The 19,432-nt window shown below is 43.0% G+C and overlaps 1 protein-coding gene across 9 annotated transcripts in view; it reads right to left on the reverse strand.

The window, feature by feature from the left end:
• The window catches only part of CDC23 (cell division cycle 23), a 121,776-nt gene that overhangs the window by 53,678 nt on the left and 48,666 nt on the right, over nt 1–19,432 (reverse strand). For all 9 annotated transcript variants that reach the window (XM_085849959.1, XM_085849954.1, XM_085849958.1 and 6 more), the window contains 6 exons: nt 14,014–14,167; nt 9,693–9,812; nt 5,598–5,673; nt 5,457–5,518; nt 5,286–5,364; nt 2,312–2,431 (listed from right to left, as the gene is read on the reverse strand). In XM_085849959.1, the coding sequence (XP_085706085.1) occupies nt 2,312–2,431; nt 5,286–5,364; nt 5,457–5,518; nt 5,598–5,673; nt 9,693–9,812; nt 14,014–14,167 (611 nt within the window). The remainder of the gene's footprint in view (nt 1–2,311; nt 2,432–5,285; nt 5,365–5,456; nt 5,519–5,597; nt 5,674–9,692; nt 9,813–14,013; nt 14,168–19,432) is intronic.

Consider the following 19,432-nt stretch of genomic DNA (forward strand, 5'->3'; position numbering starts at 1 on the left):
CATCCATGTGTGTATGTCATTGATTGGTATTTACGTATGCGGGTTTCATAAAATGGAATGGAGTCCTCCCAGGGTGGGCTCAAAGTATCCAACTTCATTTCAGTAAGGGGTCACGATTCATGGACCAAGCTGTGAAGTTTTGACACACTGTAGGTTAGTTTGTAGTGATATTCCCAGTGATGGTTATTAATATCTCTGTGAGGTTATTTGTCATAATTCCCGGAGCTCCAACTCTCACTGGTACAACTTTGGCATTCTTCAGCTTCCAGGATCTTTTCACTTCATTCTTGAGGTCTTGGTATTTGGTCATTTTCTTGATTTCTGCATTGTTTAGTCCAAAATCACTGGAATTAACACCTCAATTCGCAATGCCTTCTTCTCTCTATTTTTTTTTTTTTACCCAAGTATGATATCTGGTCACAATGCATTCGTTTTCGATGTTCACGCTTGATGGGATCATTTTGTCGTACGTGTGCGGCACTTCAATGTTTTCAGTGTTTGCTTTGGGTTCATGTTCCCACAAATTTTCTGGAACTGGGATATCAAAGTGTTTGCAGATATGTCAGCAGGTTACTTTACAAACTTTGTTGTGTCACTTTGTCTCCAGCTGTTCTGACATAAGTTTGTTTTGTGCGTGTGTTCGGTCTATAAGTATAACATATCATTCCCTTTGCTGATGCCACCTCCACACCTCACCTTTCTCTCTCCTCTTCACCCCCCCCCCCACGTCACTCTCTTTCTCTCTCGCTGTCTCAATCTCTCTCACTCTCCCTCTCACAGTGTACAGCAATGTTTGGTGAGGAATCGCTCTCCCCGACCCTCCCCCCCTTCCTCGCTTCTCTTTTTCCTCCTCACCCCCCCCCCCCCCCCACGTCACTCTCTTTCTCGCTGTCTCCATCTCTCACTCTCCCTCTCGCAGTTGTACAGCAATGTTTGGTGAGGCATCGCTCTCCCTGACTCTCCCCACCCCCGCTCCCTCCCTTCCCCTCCCTCACTCCTCTTCTTCTTCCTCTCTCTCTCTATATCTCTCTCTCTCTCTCTCTCTCTCTCTCTCTATATCTCTCTCTCTCTCTCTATATCTCTCTCTCTCTCTCTATATCTCTCTCTCTCTCTCTCTCTCTCTCTCTCTCTCTCTCTCTCTCTCTCTCTATATCTCTCTCTCTATATCTCTCTCTCTATCTCTCTATATATATATATATATATATCTCTCTCTCTCTCTCTCTCTCTATATATATATCTCTCTCTCTCTCTCTCTCTCTCTCTCTCTCTATATATATATATCTCTCTCTCTCTCTCTCTCTCTCTCTCTCTCTCTCTCTCTCTCTCTCTCTCTCTCTCTCTCTCTCTCTCTCTCTCTCTCTCTCTCTCTCTCTCTCTCTCTCTCTCTCTCTCTCTCTCTCTCTCTCTCTCTCTCTCTCTCTCTCTCTCTCTCTCTCTCTCTCTCTCTCTCTCTCTCTCTCTCTCTCTCTCTCTCTCTCTCTCTCTCTCTCTCTCTCTATATATATATATCTCTCTCTCTCTCTCTCTCTCTCTCTATATATATATATATATATATATATATATATATATATATATATATATATATATATCTCTCTCTCTCTCTCTCTCTCTCTCTCTCTCTCTCTCTCTCTCTCTCTCTCTCTCTCTCTCTCTCTCTCTCTCTCTCTCTCTCTCTCTCTCTCTCTCTCTCTCTCTCTCTCTCTCTCTCTCTCTCTCTCTCTCTCTCTCTCTCTCTCTCTCTCTCTCTCGCTCTCTCTCTCTCTCTCTCGCTCTCTCTCTCGCTCTCTCTCTCTCTTGCCTCGCTCTCTCTCTTGCCTCGCTCTCTCTCTTGCCTCGCTCTCTCTCTTGCCTCGCTCTCTCTCGCCTCGCTCTCTCCTGCCTCGCTCTCTCCTGCCTCGCTCTCTCCTGCCTCGCTCTCTCCTGCCTCGCTCTCTCCTGCCTCGCTCTCTCCTGCCTCGCTCTCTCCTGCCTCGCTCTCTCCTGCCTCGCTCTCTCCTGCCTCGCTCTCTCCCTCCCCTGCCTCCTCTCTGTTCTGTTCTGTTCCCCACTGTTTTGTCCTTCCCTCTCCCACCCCTCTTGTCTCATGCCCTCCTTGCTCTGCGTTATGTGTTAGCTCTCATGCGAGCCTCGACAAGGTATACCAAAAAATAAAAACTACATTTTTGTACGTGCTATGGAACTCACCTAGCAGATGGTATATTTGGAATAACGTCTCAAGTTAATGTAGCAAGCATTGCAACCAAACAGTTCATGTAGGTGGTGTAACAGAATGCATCACTTAAGGAGAGAACACAGTTATGGTATTACTCACACTGTTGTAGTCGCAGCAGCGGCGCGCACACACGGCCGCATCATCCCAGCGTTGAATTCGATAATAATAATGAGCCAGGTTGCGGAATGCAGAGCTAAGTTCCTCGTGTTCTAGGATCTCCTGAAAGCATGAAAAAGGAAATCAAATGTGCAATTTTACAAAAGGATTTTCACAAACATGCAGCTGAATGGTAATTTTCAGAAAGGAAAATGAACAAAAATATCTCAATTTCTCACATTTTGACATCTGTTCACTGACATGCATTTCAAACATTTTAAAATTTGTTTTTTGTATACAATGTCGAGGCTCATATGAGAGCTAACACACAGAACATATAACAGCCTGGATAGGAAGAGGGGATGAAAGAACTCCATTAAGGACCACATGTTGGCTGCGACAGGAGAAGCCTGCGAGCCATGAGTGGAGATGGCCTTGGATACCGTAGGAAGAGAGTTTGGTGAGCAGGGCAGGGTGCCAGACCATATCGAAAGTACGCGATTTGTCGAGGGAGATGGCTCTGATTTCATGTCTGGCAATAGTACCTCCATCCATTGTTTGTTGAGCAGAAGCAGCATATCCAGGGTAGAGTGACCTGGTCTGAACCCAAATTGATGAGAAGAAATCAAGCCATTGGCGAAGAGGAATTATTTAATGTCTGAAGCAATGATGGATTCCATAACCTTGCTGAAGATTGGGAGAAGACCGATTGGTCTGCAGATGCAGGGATCTGTTTTTACAACTTTTTATGCCGAGCGGTAATGTTTGCTGATTTCCAAGCAGTTGGCAGATGTCCTTGAGCAAATGAGAGGGTGAATAGAAAAAGAGAGAGGGTGAGCAAAAGCAGAAGAGCAGGTTTTAGGATACGGGGGGGGGGGGGGGGCTGATGCTGTCTGGACCGGTTGCAGAATCTGAGTCGATCTTTGATAGCAAGCTCTCCACCTTGTCAGGAGTAAAGGACACAGAGTCCAGGAACAGCTGGTTGCGACTGGATAAAGTGGGTCCAAAAGTGATGGGTTTGGGACACAAGATTTAGAAGCAAACCCGGAGTTTAGGCATTCAGCCTTTTCACATGCAGTGTCAGCTGTGCAGCCATTTGAGGAAAGAGAGGGGATGGAGGGGGAACCTACACCAGAAACAGACTTAACTTGACACCACCAGGATTTGGATGAGGGAGACTGGTTTGAGACTTCAGACTTGAGATTAGAAAGGTGTTGTTTTCTGGCTCTCCTGAGGGTCGACACACTTGCTCTGAGCTTTGTGGAAGGTACTGAGATTGCCTTTCAGTTGGATTTGCCTTCCATGAGGTGAAGGCAAGTTGCTTCAGGATAACTGCCTCACCACAAGCTTCAATGTACCATGTGAGGGAGGAGGGGTAGGACAACTAAAGACGAGATGGGATAAATCTGTGCATTAGAGAGAGTAAGTTTCTTTGAAAGAATTCCCAGGACGAGTTGATGTCAGAGAAAGTAGAGATGGGAGACCAGTCTAGAAGTTTGATGGTTGCTTGAAGACACTGCCGGTTGGCCTGAGTGAAATGCCAGACTCGGCGGCACTGAGGTGGTTCTCTAATAACAACCAGAGAGATGTCTACTTTGACAAGCATGTGATCTGATGAACCGAATGGAGCGGAGGAAGGAGAGCAGATATTTTCAGGAAATTGTTCAAAACCAGATCCAGAAGAGATGGAGATCTCGAGATCCGAGTCGGGAATTTGACAGATTGCGTCAGTCCCAATGAGTTGCAGAAGTCTTTTGCTGAAGTGCCATGACAGGTGAGAGAGGTACCCACAACCCAGCCAACTGGCATGATAGCAACTGAAGTCACCACATATGAAGAAGAGAGTTGGGATGAGAGGATAAAAGTTGGTCCATGTTTTCGGAGAGCGAGATGTAAATGTAGTCATCACTGTTTGGTGGGTGGGAGTGGAAGGGAAGCCATAGCCAGATGTATTCCTGGGGATGTGGGGGAGTGAGGGCAGTGCATGGAGAGTGAGGAATAGTCTTTGATGAAAAGAGCAACTCTGCCGCCAGGACGAGGCTCAGGTCTGTCATACCAGAGGAGGGAGTAACCAGGGAGAGATACTGTGGAGTCAGAGATGTCTTGAAGGAGGAAAGTTTCTGTGAAGCAGATTATGTCTGGTTTGTCAGTGGCAACTTGCATGGAAAGATCTGTCAGGTTTGAGCGAAGGCCCCAGATGTTTGAGGTCCACAGTGTTAGGGAAGAGGAGGGGAGGAGGCTTTAGGTAGAGGGGAGGGGAGGAGGTAAGGAGAGTTGTTGAAAGAGTGTGGGAGATTGCAGAAGAGCTTGGGGAAAGGGTCAGATGAGGAGAAAAGGCTCGGTGATGATGGGTTGAGGTTCAGTCATGAGTAATAAGAGGGGGCAGAGGGATTTTGCAAAGAATGTGCAAACAAAAAGGCTTATAAATCGGAATCCAATTAAATGTCCATATTCTTTTCAGAGAATTGGTGCTGCCCAAGCAGTCTCTGAGCAGAGAATGCACTTCGTGGTTTGTCATTGCTTTTCCTCGCATTAATCGGGGCAGGAATTTGGAATTTAGCCAGGATGCAAGGACACAATAGGTGCTTCCTCTTGCTAAAGACGACATGAGATTTTGAACATTCACCATCAAATGCTAGCAGATGGGAGACTGAGCTCAACATCCCTCTGAAGGATAATGCACTCATTGATGCAACACTGTGTGCAAAGAACCATGTTAACAACTTCAAGTCCAGTGTGGAGAAAGACGATGAACAGGAGGGCAAAGCAAAAAATAACCACATTCCTCCTGATCAAATACAAACTAATACTGCAGTTTTCTTGTCGCCAGGATTACAAGAATCATTTTAAGATGTTTACTCAGTCTACAAATATGAATGCTGGAGCTGCTGTATGCGAGAGTGGTCGATGGAAAGACATACTGTGTGACAACCAATAGCTGCAGGTAGCATTTTGCAAGCACCGATTCGAAACATACCCCAGCTTCACACATATCGTGTATGTATCTGTGATAACACTGTGCAGCCAGATCACTTTCATTGAGTCGCTCATACAGCCTACAAAACAAAACAGACAAAACATATGCTGGGATGTCACCAGAACACAGAACAAATGTACGATACAATTTGAATAGATTACGAATACTCACTTGGCAAGGTTAACAAGGGCAACCTTTTCCATGTCTCCGACACTGTAGGCTTTCCAATAACACTAACAAAAAATAGAGGTGAGGAAAGGTCAACCTGCATCTTCAAATTTGAATTTATTTCTGACAAAAATGAAAATTTACCTTTTTAGCTTCTGCAAGTTTCTCCAGCTTATGGTAGCAATCTCCAAGAGCAACAAGCATCCGTGAATCATTTGGCCTTCACAAAAGAAGACACATACAGTAATCATAAAATGAAAACATATCTCTCACACAATTCTTCTTCCTCTTCTTGCATATGGCAGCTTGGCTGTTGGGTATCTATCATTTTGTTTGGGCACGACTATGCCGTTGACGCTGTGCCCCTCCACCAGTACACTGGTGCTCATTTTGTCGACCTCGGTAGGATGACAGGCTGAGTCAACCCCACCTGGTGTTAATTCAGCGGCCAGTGGGGCTCGAACTCAGGACCCTAAGGTCCCAAGCTGGCTACCCTAACTTCTAAGCCAACACCAGGCTTTCACATACAATTAAAACGAAGCTAGCTGTGCCTACCTGTGGCTTCGCTGACGTGTTTAATCAAAAGAGAGAATGTTGCAGTTCACAAACATGTCAGGTTTATCTTAGTCTCAATGAGGATGTAAAATGAGGTCAAATGCACCGAAAAAGGATATTTTATAACACATTGTTGTTGTTGTTGTTGTTGTTGTTACTCCCACACACATGAAGCAAAAAGCGGGTTAAACAATTGGTTCATGTCTGTCCATCCATCGATCTCATAAGTTTATGACCGAGGAACAATTTGTTTGAATTGAATGTTATATTTTGGACATGAATCGGAAAACAAGTCTGCCGTTTTACCGTACTTTGGCTCTGAATTTGTCCTGACCGCACATGCGCGGAGGAGTGACATCATATTTTTACTCTGTCTGCCTGTCCGGCAATCAAACAAAATTGAAAATCATTCCAAACAGGAAACCTACTGTTTTTAAGGACCTTATAAAGGACACATACAACAGGCATGAAGAACGAATGTAGCGTGTAAGATAGGGTGATATAATAGACACTTAGTAAACTGTGGTAAAACCTGGAATAAATTTATTTATATGCCTTTAAACCTCTTTAAACCTTTATTTAAATTTAATTATATACTTGAACACTGAAGAACACAAATCACCCAAATAATAAATACTTCCAGGAACCTCCAGTTTTGCAGTACTTGGACATTTTCTATAGGGTGGTGTATGTTATAGGAGCTGTCAAGTGCAGCTCCTGGGAAGTGGATGCGGCATGTAAGAGAGTGCGGCATTTGGGTGAAGAAGAGGCCGCCAATATGGCTATGCATGACGCTGATTGATGCTGCATTATATGGTTATCAATAAAACCACCATCTCCGAAACTGTGATTCAACATCGTCTCATTACATTGTAACAGCGTGGTGCTTCAGGAGAATACTTCAGGAGCGCGACACTGCTGGAATTTTATTTAATGATCTTTAAAAGCATTATGTAATTAAAAATGAAGTAGAGTATAAACTTGAACACTGCATGAGGAATCGTGTTCTATGAACTCTCATTGTTACCTCCGCCACCGAAGGTGGAGGTGGTTATGGTTTCACCCCTCTCTGTTTGTCTGTGTGCAGGATATCTCAAAAAGTTGCGGACAGATCGAATGTGTGACAAGGACGAACTGATTAGATTTTTATGAAGATCCGGATCGAGATCAAACTACTAGAATTTTTAAAATGATTCTTCACCATTGAAAGATTGGGAAAAAAAATGATATACCACATGAAAGCTCAAAAAGTTGTGCACGGATTCAGATGAAACTTGGTGGACAAGTTGGGTGTGTGACCACGACAAGTTCATTCGATTTTGGTAAAGATCCGAATCCGGATCTGGATACGAGAATTATTTAATTTTGAAAGTAATTTTCATCATTGAGAGTTAAGGCCAAAAATGATATATAGCATATTTCAAAAATGTATTGGGCCCAATATGTTCTCATGGATCAGGCATTACGTGGTGGAGGTATGCGCTCTACCGAGTGCCCTTCCAGTTGTTGCTGTCATCATGACTGGTTGTTGTTTTTGTCATCCTTCCTCTATCCACCCAGAAAGACTGGCTTTTAAAACAGGCATTTTAATGTTTAAATGGACACAAACTTTTGTTCCATGTAAACTGATTATCAACTTTCCAACCAAGTAAACTGATTATTAGCTTTCCAACCATCCCATTTTTATAACTCACAACAGCAGGAACGCTTTAGAACAAAGCGAAAAACACCCAACACCAACACCCACACACCACGCAAGTGAAAAGAAAATACAATAAAATAAATCTTGACTAAACTAGAGAGTCCAGAGAACACTCTGCACATGGTTAAGTATAATTAAATTTAAACAACAATCTCTGCAGCAATTCACAAATCTAGAATTTATGGGAGAGTGGACAAGCAGAAGCCACTCCCGAGAAAAAAGGTACATGACAGCATGTCTGGAGTTTGCAAAAAGGCACGTGAAAGACTGAGAGCATGAGGCAAAATATTCTGTGGTCTGATGAGACAAAAATTTAGCTCTTTGGCCTGAATGCAAAGTGCTACGTCTGGCAAAAAACGAGCACAGCTCATCACCCATGTAACACCATCCCCACCATGAAGTATGGTGGTGGCAACATCATGCTATGGGGATACTTTTCAGCAGCAGGGACTGGGAGACTTGTAAGGAAGAGGGAACAATGATTGGAGCCAAATACAGGCAAATCCTTGAGGAGAACCTGCTTCAGAGTGCAAAAGACCTTAGACTGTGGTGAAGATTTACATTCCAACAGGACAATGACCACAAGCATACAGGGAAATCACCACTGGAATAGCTTCAGAAAAAGAACGTGAAAGTCTTTCAGTTGTTCAGCCAAAGACCAGACTTGAATCCCATTGAGAATCTGTGGAAAGACTTAAAGATTGCTGTTCACTGACACTCCCCATCCAACTTGACAGAGCGTGAGCAAATCTACAAGGAAAAATGGGAGAAAATCCCCAAATCCAAATGTGCAAAGCTGATGGACACCCAAGAAAACTCAAATATGTAATCGCTGCCAAAGGCGCTTCGACATATGGTCGACTCAGGGGGCTGAATACTAATGTAAATTAGACATTTCTGTATTTTATTTTCAATACACTTGTAAAAAATTCGAAAAACATGTTTCCACTTTGTCATGATGCCGTGTTTTGTGTAGATTGGTGACCAAAAAATAAAATCTCAATTTAATGCATTTTAAATTCAGGCTCAACAAAAGAAAATGTGAAAAGTCAATAAGTGTGAATACTTTAGGAAGGCACTGTAAATGTGCCTATAAATTTATAAATATTATTTGCCTTGCCTTTCCCGATTTCTCCAACAATTTCTCCGTTTGAATGCCCCAACCACCATTTCTCCTGCCAATGTCCTGCTTGTGTATAGTAATAAATTAATGAAAGAGTTTATATCGTGTCTTGACTTGTCCTGCTCGACTTCGATCTGAGATAGCGCTCCTTGGGCAATTGGCCCAAGTGAATAATTGCTCTTATAAAAGACAGACTGCAGCATGTAACACTGGTTCGCTCGGCCATTTAATACCTGTAATGCAGTGGCAGGCATGGTTCCCCATCTGCTTCATTTATCTCCACAGGTATGGTAAACCTACCCTGGCCACAAAGATCCGGCCATAGGTGAATTATGTAGATGATGTCCGCGGTCCTTTAATGGACATGCTAGGTGGGGCTTTCAGTGTTACCCGATCCACGCCATAACAATATAAAAGTTATGTTGTTTAACTACCGTCAGCGAAGCGACAGGTTCAATGCCAGTCCATGAGAAAGCAATGTAAATTGTGAGAGAAACCAGAGGTAAATTAAAATACAACTTCTTTGTTATTTAAAGACACCAATTCCAAACATACTTATGGACTAATGAGATAAAAAAAACAATAAACAAATAAAAACACCCCAGTTGCCAACTTAAATGGGAATTGAACAAAACGAGTCAAAAAAAAAATCCAAGTTGCGGCATCAGCAATTCAAATGCCACGAATGAAAAATAAATTAAGTATGGCAAAAAACAAGGAAACTAGTTTGGCTTGTTACACATTAAAAAAAAAACTGGTGGACTAGAACCATTTTTTCCAGAGTAATCATGTATTACATACATATGCACATCATTTCAGTCATTACAATAGGCTGAAACAACATCTCTTCAAAACATACCTGAGCTGATGTGCCTGCCGATAGTAGTATATACAATAAAAAGGCATCTTCAGAATCTCGTACGACTGGGCAAGGCCGTACCAGGCCCGGTAATCTCTCCTGTTCACCTCGATTGCACGTCTGAAAAGCATCAAATTGTACATTGGTAAACTATTTATGAAGTGTACATTGGTAAACTATTTATACATGTATACATACATATTATATATACATGTATACATATACATTCACATGTATAAAAATATGGTCCGTATCCGAGCCTCACTGGGACGTTATCTCCAAACGATCCGTACTTCAAGCCGGTGCATTCCTTGGCAGTTACGTTCGGCTGCACCTGATCTGGTTTGGACAAGGCGCACAGAGGGCGTGTCCCCACAACCCAGTGCGGATCAACACGATCCAATATATATATATATATATATATATATATATATATATATATATATATATATATATATATATATATATATATATATATATATATATATATATATATATATATATATATATATATATATATATATATATATATATATATATATATCAGCGATACCCGTGCACATGCACAGGATAGCAGTAAAAGATAGCTGGTAGCAGATGACAGACCGTACACGGGGAATGACAAAAATACGCATTGTGCAAAATGCAAGTGGTACTATGGAACGCCAAGACTTCCCAAACATTGGCGGCATGTCCGCGAAGTGCCACAGCAATTTCATAGGGATCGTGTGATGGCGAGCCGAGTTTTTAGTTTGCAAGCTTGGTATTATAATAGAGATGTATGTGTATATATATATATATATATATATATATATATATATATATATATATATATATATATATATATATATATATATATATATATATATATATATATATATATATATATATATATATATATATATTATACTTTGTTGCGGAACCGGGGTTGGGGGGAGATGACCACGAGGGTGGGAAATCTACCTCGGGTTCCCACCACTCTCCAGAAATCGCAGGACATCGCACATGGATAACTCCGTGACGCGGCGGGTCGCTAATCAACCGTGAATGCCAATAACGCAACCACGTGACCTAGGGTCCTCCGTCTAGGGTTAACAGGTTACCTAAAATAGTCACGTGACCTAATTACCGGGGGACACGCCCTTGGTGCGCCTTGTCAAACAGGAAAAGACGAAAACGAGCTGGGAACATTTCTATACAAGCATTTATTAACAATCAGGTGAGGAAAAGTATACGGCATGGTAAATGGGGTTTATTGTTATACACAAAAGGGAGAGCAAAGAATTTGTGGGTTGCGGCAAAAGAAAGCAAGCAACTTACTAAAGCAAACACAGAGCAGACTTATACGTTATATCTTCTACACTCTTAACTTAAGCGAGGACAGATGCCATCACGCACGCACGCACACACACACACCTGATGAAGATGAGATAATCAGAAGGAAGGAAAGGACATGATAGCTAACGGCCTCGCAATACCTTGCACGGTCAGCCGACCGCGCTACCCAGTACACATTGGGGGACCCTCCGCTGAGCGATCCCACCTTGAGAGTCAGCACGTTGTCTCATGCTAATTACTGTGCCGGGGCTCGTGGAAACACGTGCACCGGTCCAGAGAGTGGGCAGAGCAGGCAGGCAAGGAGGAGGCAGCAGGTAAGTTAGGAGGGTGGAGTGGGTGGACACCAGCAGGCGAGACAGGTGGAGTCAGCAGGCAAAGAAGGCGCAGCAGCAGGCGAATGTAGAGCTCGAGGGTGGGTGGAGCCAGCAGGCAAGGCAGAGGTCGAGAGAGCCAACGGCTTCGCGATCCACCTTATATAAGCCCTGTGGTGTCGGGTGGGTGACGACCAGAAGCGATGCATCACCCGAAGCGTGCGCTCCTATTGGACCCCGGGCCCGCACTGCCAGGCTCCCACGGCTGGAAGCGGCCTCATTCTACATCTGGCGAGACATGGCCGAGCTGTGGAATTGCCTTGCACCGAATACCACGACATAAATGGCCTTGCACAGAACTTCCGGGCTGTGTTCCGGCGACGAGCTGAGGGTCGCGTTGGTCCCGCATGCCAGTTCGGGCACCCCCGGCGCTCTGCGGTTGGCGCTGGCCAACGCGCTTGCTCCGTCCGCACGCCACACAGCCTGAGCGGTTTGGGCCGTGCAGCACGCCTCTGCTTGGTGGCGACTGCATCAAGGCGGAGGTGCAAGGATGCGCAGGATGTCCTCTCCCGTTTACGGGAGATATTGGTGGCCGAGGTGGCGAGCGAAGGTCGATGGTGAGACGCCGTTGTAAATCAGCGTGCAGACTCGAATGAAGAGGTGTGCCATGCGCGTCCTGTACAGTGTGGTGGTGATTATCACAGGGCTGCGCGCGTGTCTGTTATCGTGCATTTGCACCTGCTTTGCTTTGTATCATGGATTCAAGGAAAGAGTTGGATGTAAATCAGGGTTGAAAAGAAGATAGATGTAATTATTAGATGCAGATTCGAATGAAAGGGCGCTCCACGCACGCCCCATAGTCTTGTGGTGGAGAGTTTCTCATCATTGTGATTTTCACAGGCAGCCGTCTGGGTGCGGTGCCTGCTTTGATTTGCTTCATCGATAAAGGGAAAGGGTTGGAATGAAATCAGGATTGAAAAGAAGATAGAGATATAATTAGACCGAGCTCGAAGACCCACAGAACGCACTTCCTCCCGATAGACATGAGGGGAAGGTCTGACTGCACGAATACTAACAAAATAACTGTCTGGAGATCACTGTATGGTGGATGCCATTGCCTTCGAGACATGCAGTTTTCAGAACCGCAACAATATGCATATACATAATAGCGGGGTATGCTTACACACTGTCAGCAATAACGAACTGTGCTTCCTCTGTCTCCGGTCACTCACCTGCATTTAATATTTAATTTATTTATATTTTCATTACGGACGCTTTCCGATGGTTCTGTGATTCTCCCAGTGTATCGGTTTCGATGTCCATCGACAAGCAAAAGTTAAGCTTTCTGTGTCACCCGGAAGGTACCGATTTTAAATATCAATCAGTGAGTGAGTGGTTGAAAAGCTTTATATATTAAACATGAAAAGGCTTGTATCCCAGGCACCATACTTGAAGATAAAATAAAATTGATCACTGGGATGAAAGTTTTATAAGGTCTAACATTTCATGCTCTCACTCAAGCCCATCATCGGAGACAAGATTAAAAAATAAAAATAAAAATAAAAAACAAAAATAACATACGGTGCCATTCATACACAAACGAGAGATTAATCATCCTGATTGATGGCACCTGGGTTATCACTTTACCGATTAACTGATTACTCCTAATTGCTTCTTTGGTGTGTTCTGTGACAGTATTCGAGGTGATCAACACGTTCAGTGTGTTTAATGGCATTTGCACTGGTGACGTAATGCTTGATACGCCAGGTGTAGACTGATATTTCTATTAATTGAATGTCTTTTCAATACCAGGCCTCTTGCAGCTGTCTGGATGTTCGGTTGTTCGCTTGTCCGATCATCTCAGCCTCACTGAATATAAATTGATGTTCTTGCCCGATGTTGCGTGTTGCGACTTGGAAGACAGGGTCGTTTCTACGTATGGCTAACTTGTGTAGCCTTGTTTTTAGTCTCTTCAAAGTCTCTCCAATGTCATGGGCTGCACAGTTGCTGCAATTTATTTTATAGATGACAGATGATTTGTCCTCCCAATTCAATTGGTCTTTTGGTTGCAAGATCCTGCGTTTAATGCAAGCTTCAGGTCTATGTCAATGTCGACTTCAAACGGGACCAACAGGTGAGCGGAAACTTCCGATGCGTTGGTCACGTATGGGAGGGCACGCCAAAACTTTGGTTTGGGTTGTGTAGATTCGTGGTTTACCCTCCTCCGCATACACTTGTTCACAAAACTGTTGGGATAACCATTTGAACGGAACAACTTTCGTAGGAAGTTCCCTTCTTCTTTTTTGGCTTCCGAATTATTGTAGTGTATTTCAACCCGTCGGAAAAGTGTTCGCAGGCATCAATGGCTGGCGTTATTGGATGTTTTGGTCTCCAGGCTATTTGGGGAGTTGCAGACAACTATACACATGAAGGCAACCAATATCAGCAAGATTCTGCATTATGGTAGTAACAATCCTATGGCTCATAAACGAAGCTGCCTGTGAACACTTTTCCAAGCTGCGAACATCCTGACATCAGTGAAATAGACATTAAACTTTTGGAAAGCTAAAAATCTTTCGACTCCCTCCCATACAGGGTTCTCCATGAATAGGTGTCTGCGTTTGTACAATTAACTTTTGTGTTGTTTCATTAATAATAGCAATAAAACAGACCGATATGCTTGGATAGCAGCAGCAGTGTTCTTCATCTCCATATACTCATGGCCCATGAGGGTCCAAGCACTCAAGCAGCGAGGGTTCAACTTGAGAGCCCGTTGAAAGTAAACGACAGCCTTCTCATGTTGAGTACACAAGCTGTAGTAGTTACCTGCAGTCCGACATGAATGAGACTTAAACAATTAAAGAGGCAATCAAATAAGATCTGACATTACAGCTGATCATTTCATACAGGAGGAATTATCAAATTTAGTCAGTAATGGCATTTGGAAATGGAACGTTTGAAGCAAACACAAATAACAAGAGCAAAAAAAAAACACTCAGGTGAATGGGTTCAAAAAGCCTTGCTTCGATGACACGTCATGTGGGTGATTCCAAAATCCTGCCCCAAACAGCTAAGTGGTTATTAGCTGGATACAAATGCATTCATGATATTTCTCCAACCGGTCAGAAATATTGGTTGGATATTTTTTGGAGAAATATCCAACTGATATTTCTCAAAAAAAAAAAAAAAAAAAAAAAAAAAAAACACATTTTGCACTTTAATATTTTGATCTAGTGTTGATAAATTGGTGTGGTGTTGATGTGACGCAGGCATTAATGGATGAATGGCCTCCACCTGCATCAAATTTCCTTGTGACCCCCCCCACCCCTGAGGTCTCCAACCATTTCCTGACCCCGTACCTCCCAAAGCCTCCAAGCAGCCCACACGCCTCAGAGATATTAAAGCAGTCCAAGCTCCACAACCTCCGGTCTCCAAACAATTACCCCACCTCCCTCGTGAAGTCTACAACAGGTTGCTGTTCCCCTTTCCCAATGGTCGGCAGCTCGGGAGGCCCCGCAAATGAATGGCACCCCCATCCAAGACCCTCTAAACGATCCACCCCCCCCCACCTCCCTCACAGGTTTACAACTGGTCCACACTGTTTTGACACAATTTTTAATTACTTTCAGCATAGTCTCATAATAGAGGTTGATTGAAAATTGGATGACAAAAGCTCAAATGGTAAAAAAGTGATTGCCGAGACAGGCGGACATAGACACGCACAAACACACACCACTCAGGAGGAGGGGGGGGAGGGCGGGGAAGGACAAACTCATATCCATATATACATATATACATATACATACATATATATATATATATATATATATATATATATATATATATATATATATATATATATATATATATATATATATATATATATATATATATATATATATATATATATATATATATATATATATATATATATATATATATATATATATATATATATATCTGTAAAGCCTGGTGTTGGCGCAGTGGTTAGGGCAGCGGCTTGGGATCCAAAAGGTCCTGAGTTCAAGCCCCGTTGGGCCACTGAATTAATACACCAGGGGGTTGACTCAGCCCGTCATCCTTCCGAGGTCGGCGAAATGAGTACCAGTGTACTGGGCCGGTGTATACCCCGGTTAAAATAGGTGTACCATATCCCTGTGTCGTAAGAGGCGACCAGGGTTGCGTCAGGAAGGGCATCCGGCGTAAAACATGTGCCAAATCACTATGCGGATCATACGGATGATCCGCTGTGGCGACCCCGAAAGGGAGCAGCCGAAAGAAGAAGAATATATATATATATATATATATATATATATATATATATATATATATATATATATATATATATATATATATATATATATATATATATATATATATTTATCTGTAGTATATGTAAAAACGAGCCTGTTTGTTCCTTATATAGTGCTTTCAGAAAGTATTCACACCCCAACTTTTGTTACATTTTGTTGTGTTACAGCCTGAATTTAGAGTGAATGAAATTCAATTTTTTTGTCACCAGTCTACACGAAATACCCCATAATAACAAAGTGAAAACATGTTTTTAGAAAAAATTTTAAATCAATGAAAAATGAAAAGCTGAAATGTCTTGCGTCAATAAGCATTCAACCCCAAGTCAATACTTTGTAGAAGCAGCTTTGGCAGTGATAACAGCTTTGAGTCTTCTTAGGTATGTCTGTCACAGCTTTCCACATCTGGATTTGAGGATTTGCTCCCATTCTTCCTTGCAAATTTGCTCAAGCTCTGTCAAGTTGGATGGAAAGTGTCGGTGTGCAGCAATCTTGAAGTCTTTCCACAGATTCTCAATGAGATTCAAATCCGGACTTTGGCTGGGCCATTCAAGGACTTTCACGTTTTTGTTCTGAAGTCATTCCAGTGTTGCTTTGGCTGTATGATTGGGGTCATTCCATCCATTGGGACCATACTCTATACAGAGTGTTGGTGCTGCAGAAACAGTCTCCTTGGCTATTGGACACAATCCTGGTTGGGTCGCCACTCCGACACAGTATACCAGCATGCTGGCACTCATTTTGCCGACCTCGGAAGGATGACAGGCAGAGTTAACCCCACCTCGTATTAATTCAACAGCCGAGCGGGATTTGAACCTCAGGACCCTAGGATCGCAAGCCCACCACCCTAACCATTAAGCCAACACCAGGCATGTTGGGGTCATTGTCCTGTTGGAACGTAAATATTTACCACAGTCTAAGGTCTTTTGCACTCTGAAGCAGGTTATCAAGATTTGTCTGTATTCGGCTCCATTCATTGTTCCCTCTATCCTTACAAGTCTCCCGGTCCCAACTGCTGAAATGCATCCCCATAGCATGATGCTGTCACCACCATGCTTCACGGTAGGGATGGTGTTCGATGGGTGATGAGTTGTGCTCGGTTTTCGGCAGATGCAGTGCATTGCATTCAGGCCAAAGAGTTCAATTTTCGTCCCATCACACCACTGAATCTTTTGCCTCATGCTCTCAGAGTCTTTTTCTCAGGAGTGGCTTCCGTATGGCCACTCTCATATTGAGCCTGTATTTGTGAAGTGCTGCAGAGACTGTTGTCCTTCCGGCAGGTTCTTCCATCTCAGCCAAGGAACTCTGTAGTTCTGCCAGAGTGGTTATTGGGTTATTGGTCACCTCCCTGACAAACGTCCTTCTTCTCCAGTTGCTCATCAGTTTTGTCGGACGGCCAGCTCTAGGAAGAGTTGAGGTAGTTCCATATTCTTTACATTTCCTAATGATGGAGCTCACTGTGCTCTTCGGAACTTTCAACACTCTAGAAAATGTTTTATACCCTTCACCAGATCTATGCCTCCTCACAATTCTATCATGGAGTTCTAGACAGATCCTTGAACTTCATGGTAGAGTTTCTGCTTCTGCTTTAACATTCACTGTCTACTGTGGGACCTTATATAGAAAGGTGTGCTTCTTTATAAATCATGTCCAATCAATTGAGTTGGCCACAGGTGGACTCCAATCAAGTTGTGGAGACATCTCAAGGATGATCAAAGGAAATTGGATGCACCTGAGCTCAATTTGGAGTGTCATAGCAAAGGGGTTGACTACTTATTGACAAAAGACATTTCAGATTATAATTTTTAAAGGATTTGTAAAAGTTCCTAAAAAAATGTTTTCACTTTCTTAGGAAGGGGTATTTTGTGTAGTTCGGTGATAAAAAAAAATTAAATAAAATCCATTCTAAATTCAGGCTGCAACAACAAAAATGTGACAAAAGTAGAGGGGTGTGAATACTTTGATGGCACTGCACGTTTCCAATTACCTGGCCGAATTTCCACTAAATTTGCTAAACCACGTTATTTTCACACAGAGGTCAATGTCCCAATAAAAACCTTCAACTCCTATTCAAATTGATGTTAATCATGAAATGACTGCGTTTTGACCGATCCATAGTCATATGTCGTATGTCCCCGTTGGTGGGGAAAAGGGTGGAACTTGGCTTGCACCTCTCTACTTCTGTGTTCCAAAGTGATTCTCTGTGGGAACCACTTGCATTTAAATGTTAATATTCAGTGCATTGGATGGAAAACAATAGACAAAGGATCCACAGCCTCCATGGGGCCATAGTGAATGCATGCTCATGTACAACCTTAAACAAGGAAATGAGTCTGGCTAATCATTGCCGTGTTGCACTCCAGAGTTAACTTTTGTTACATTTTTAAACACCAATCTTGATGTTTTAGGAAAGTATAACCAACGGAATCTTGATCAGGTGACCCAATCACTGAAAGCCTGAATGAATTTTGAACTCTGGGAAGTCAACTTTCTTACAAATGAAGTTCAAAACGTGAAAATCAAGTTGAGGTCATGCCAAAGCATTTTGGGTAATCAAGGACTAAAAACTTCATTTTTGGCAAATCAAGTAAAAACGGCTATTTTTCCCATCCTTGCAGTTCATTACTCCGCACTGTACCTAAACCCATCACCACTGAGCCTTTTCTCCTCATCCGGCACACTCCAAGTTTTTCTGCAATCCCCCACACTCTTTCAGTAATTCTCCTTATCTTCCCCCCTCTCCTCCATCGTCCTACCCTGTCCCTCCCCTCCCCTGCACCCAAAACCTTCTCCCTCCCTCTTCTTTAGCAGTGTGGATCTCAAATATCCACAACCGATCCAACGAAAAACTTGATGTATTTACTGAAAGTAAAAAGTCCAGTACATATAAAACATGAAGTTCCTATACCTACTGAATCACTAAACAACATAAATGACAGCAATAAAACCCAAACTGCTGAGATAAGTATGCAAAGATGTGATGCCCTATGCTACGTACAACTAAAACTGCATAAACATATTGTTATGTTTGTTAGATAGGGTCAGTAGTTAGATAAGGCCTTAACCATAGTTTGCGTTAATGTATATTCTTCGGACTTTTTGAACATGAAATATAGTACATGTGGCAAATGGTCCTCAGTACCACCGCAGGTGGGCGGTGTTGTCCAATTAACATGATACTTAGAGGTAAGGGGTCTCAGCACTTTTGTTCCCATGTCAAACTGGCCAAGGTCAGGCAAGGATAGAGGGTGATTCGGCACGTTTACCTCTGTCCAACAGAGGGAGAAGACTCAACCTACCTAGTGCTGTCCATCACCACGAAGGAGGTGGACCTTGGATTCATGGGCAAGGATGGATTCATCAATGTCCTCAGGGGGTGGGACCTCATGGCAACAGCACCATGGGTCTGAATTGGGTTGGTCAAACGTCTTGGGTCTGAATGGTGGGATCCTCAGGTAAAGACTTTTGAGTTTTGACCATAATCGGTGAGCCTTGTGGGAAGGGGGGGGGTCTTGTGGTGGGGTGGGGGCCGGCAAGAACAGCTCGTGGACTTTTAACACACTGCGTCTGGCTCTCTGGGTCTCTCCATCTCTCGACCGTGTTTTGTGTAACAAATTTTATCTTTCTGAAGAACTTCATTTTATGTGCCTCTGTATGCAGCTCATTTTGCCACACTAACTTTTGCGTTAATAGGCATTCCTTGAGGTAGAAGTTGTTCGTAATCCTGTTTTATAACGATGGGGTGCTAGATCATGCTGGAATATGGAACAACGTCACCGCT

This window comes from Eptatretus burgeri, chromosome 12 (assembly GCF_056783735.1).
Source record: "Eptatretus burgeri isolate ZD-2024b chromosome 12, Ebu_testis_v1, whole genome shotgun sequence".
Lineage (NCBI taxonomy): Eukaryota > Metazoa > Chordata > Myxini > Myxiniformes > Myxinidae > Eptatretus > Eptatretus burgeri.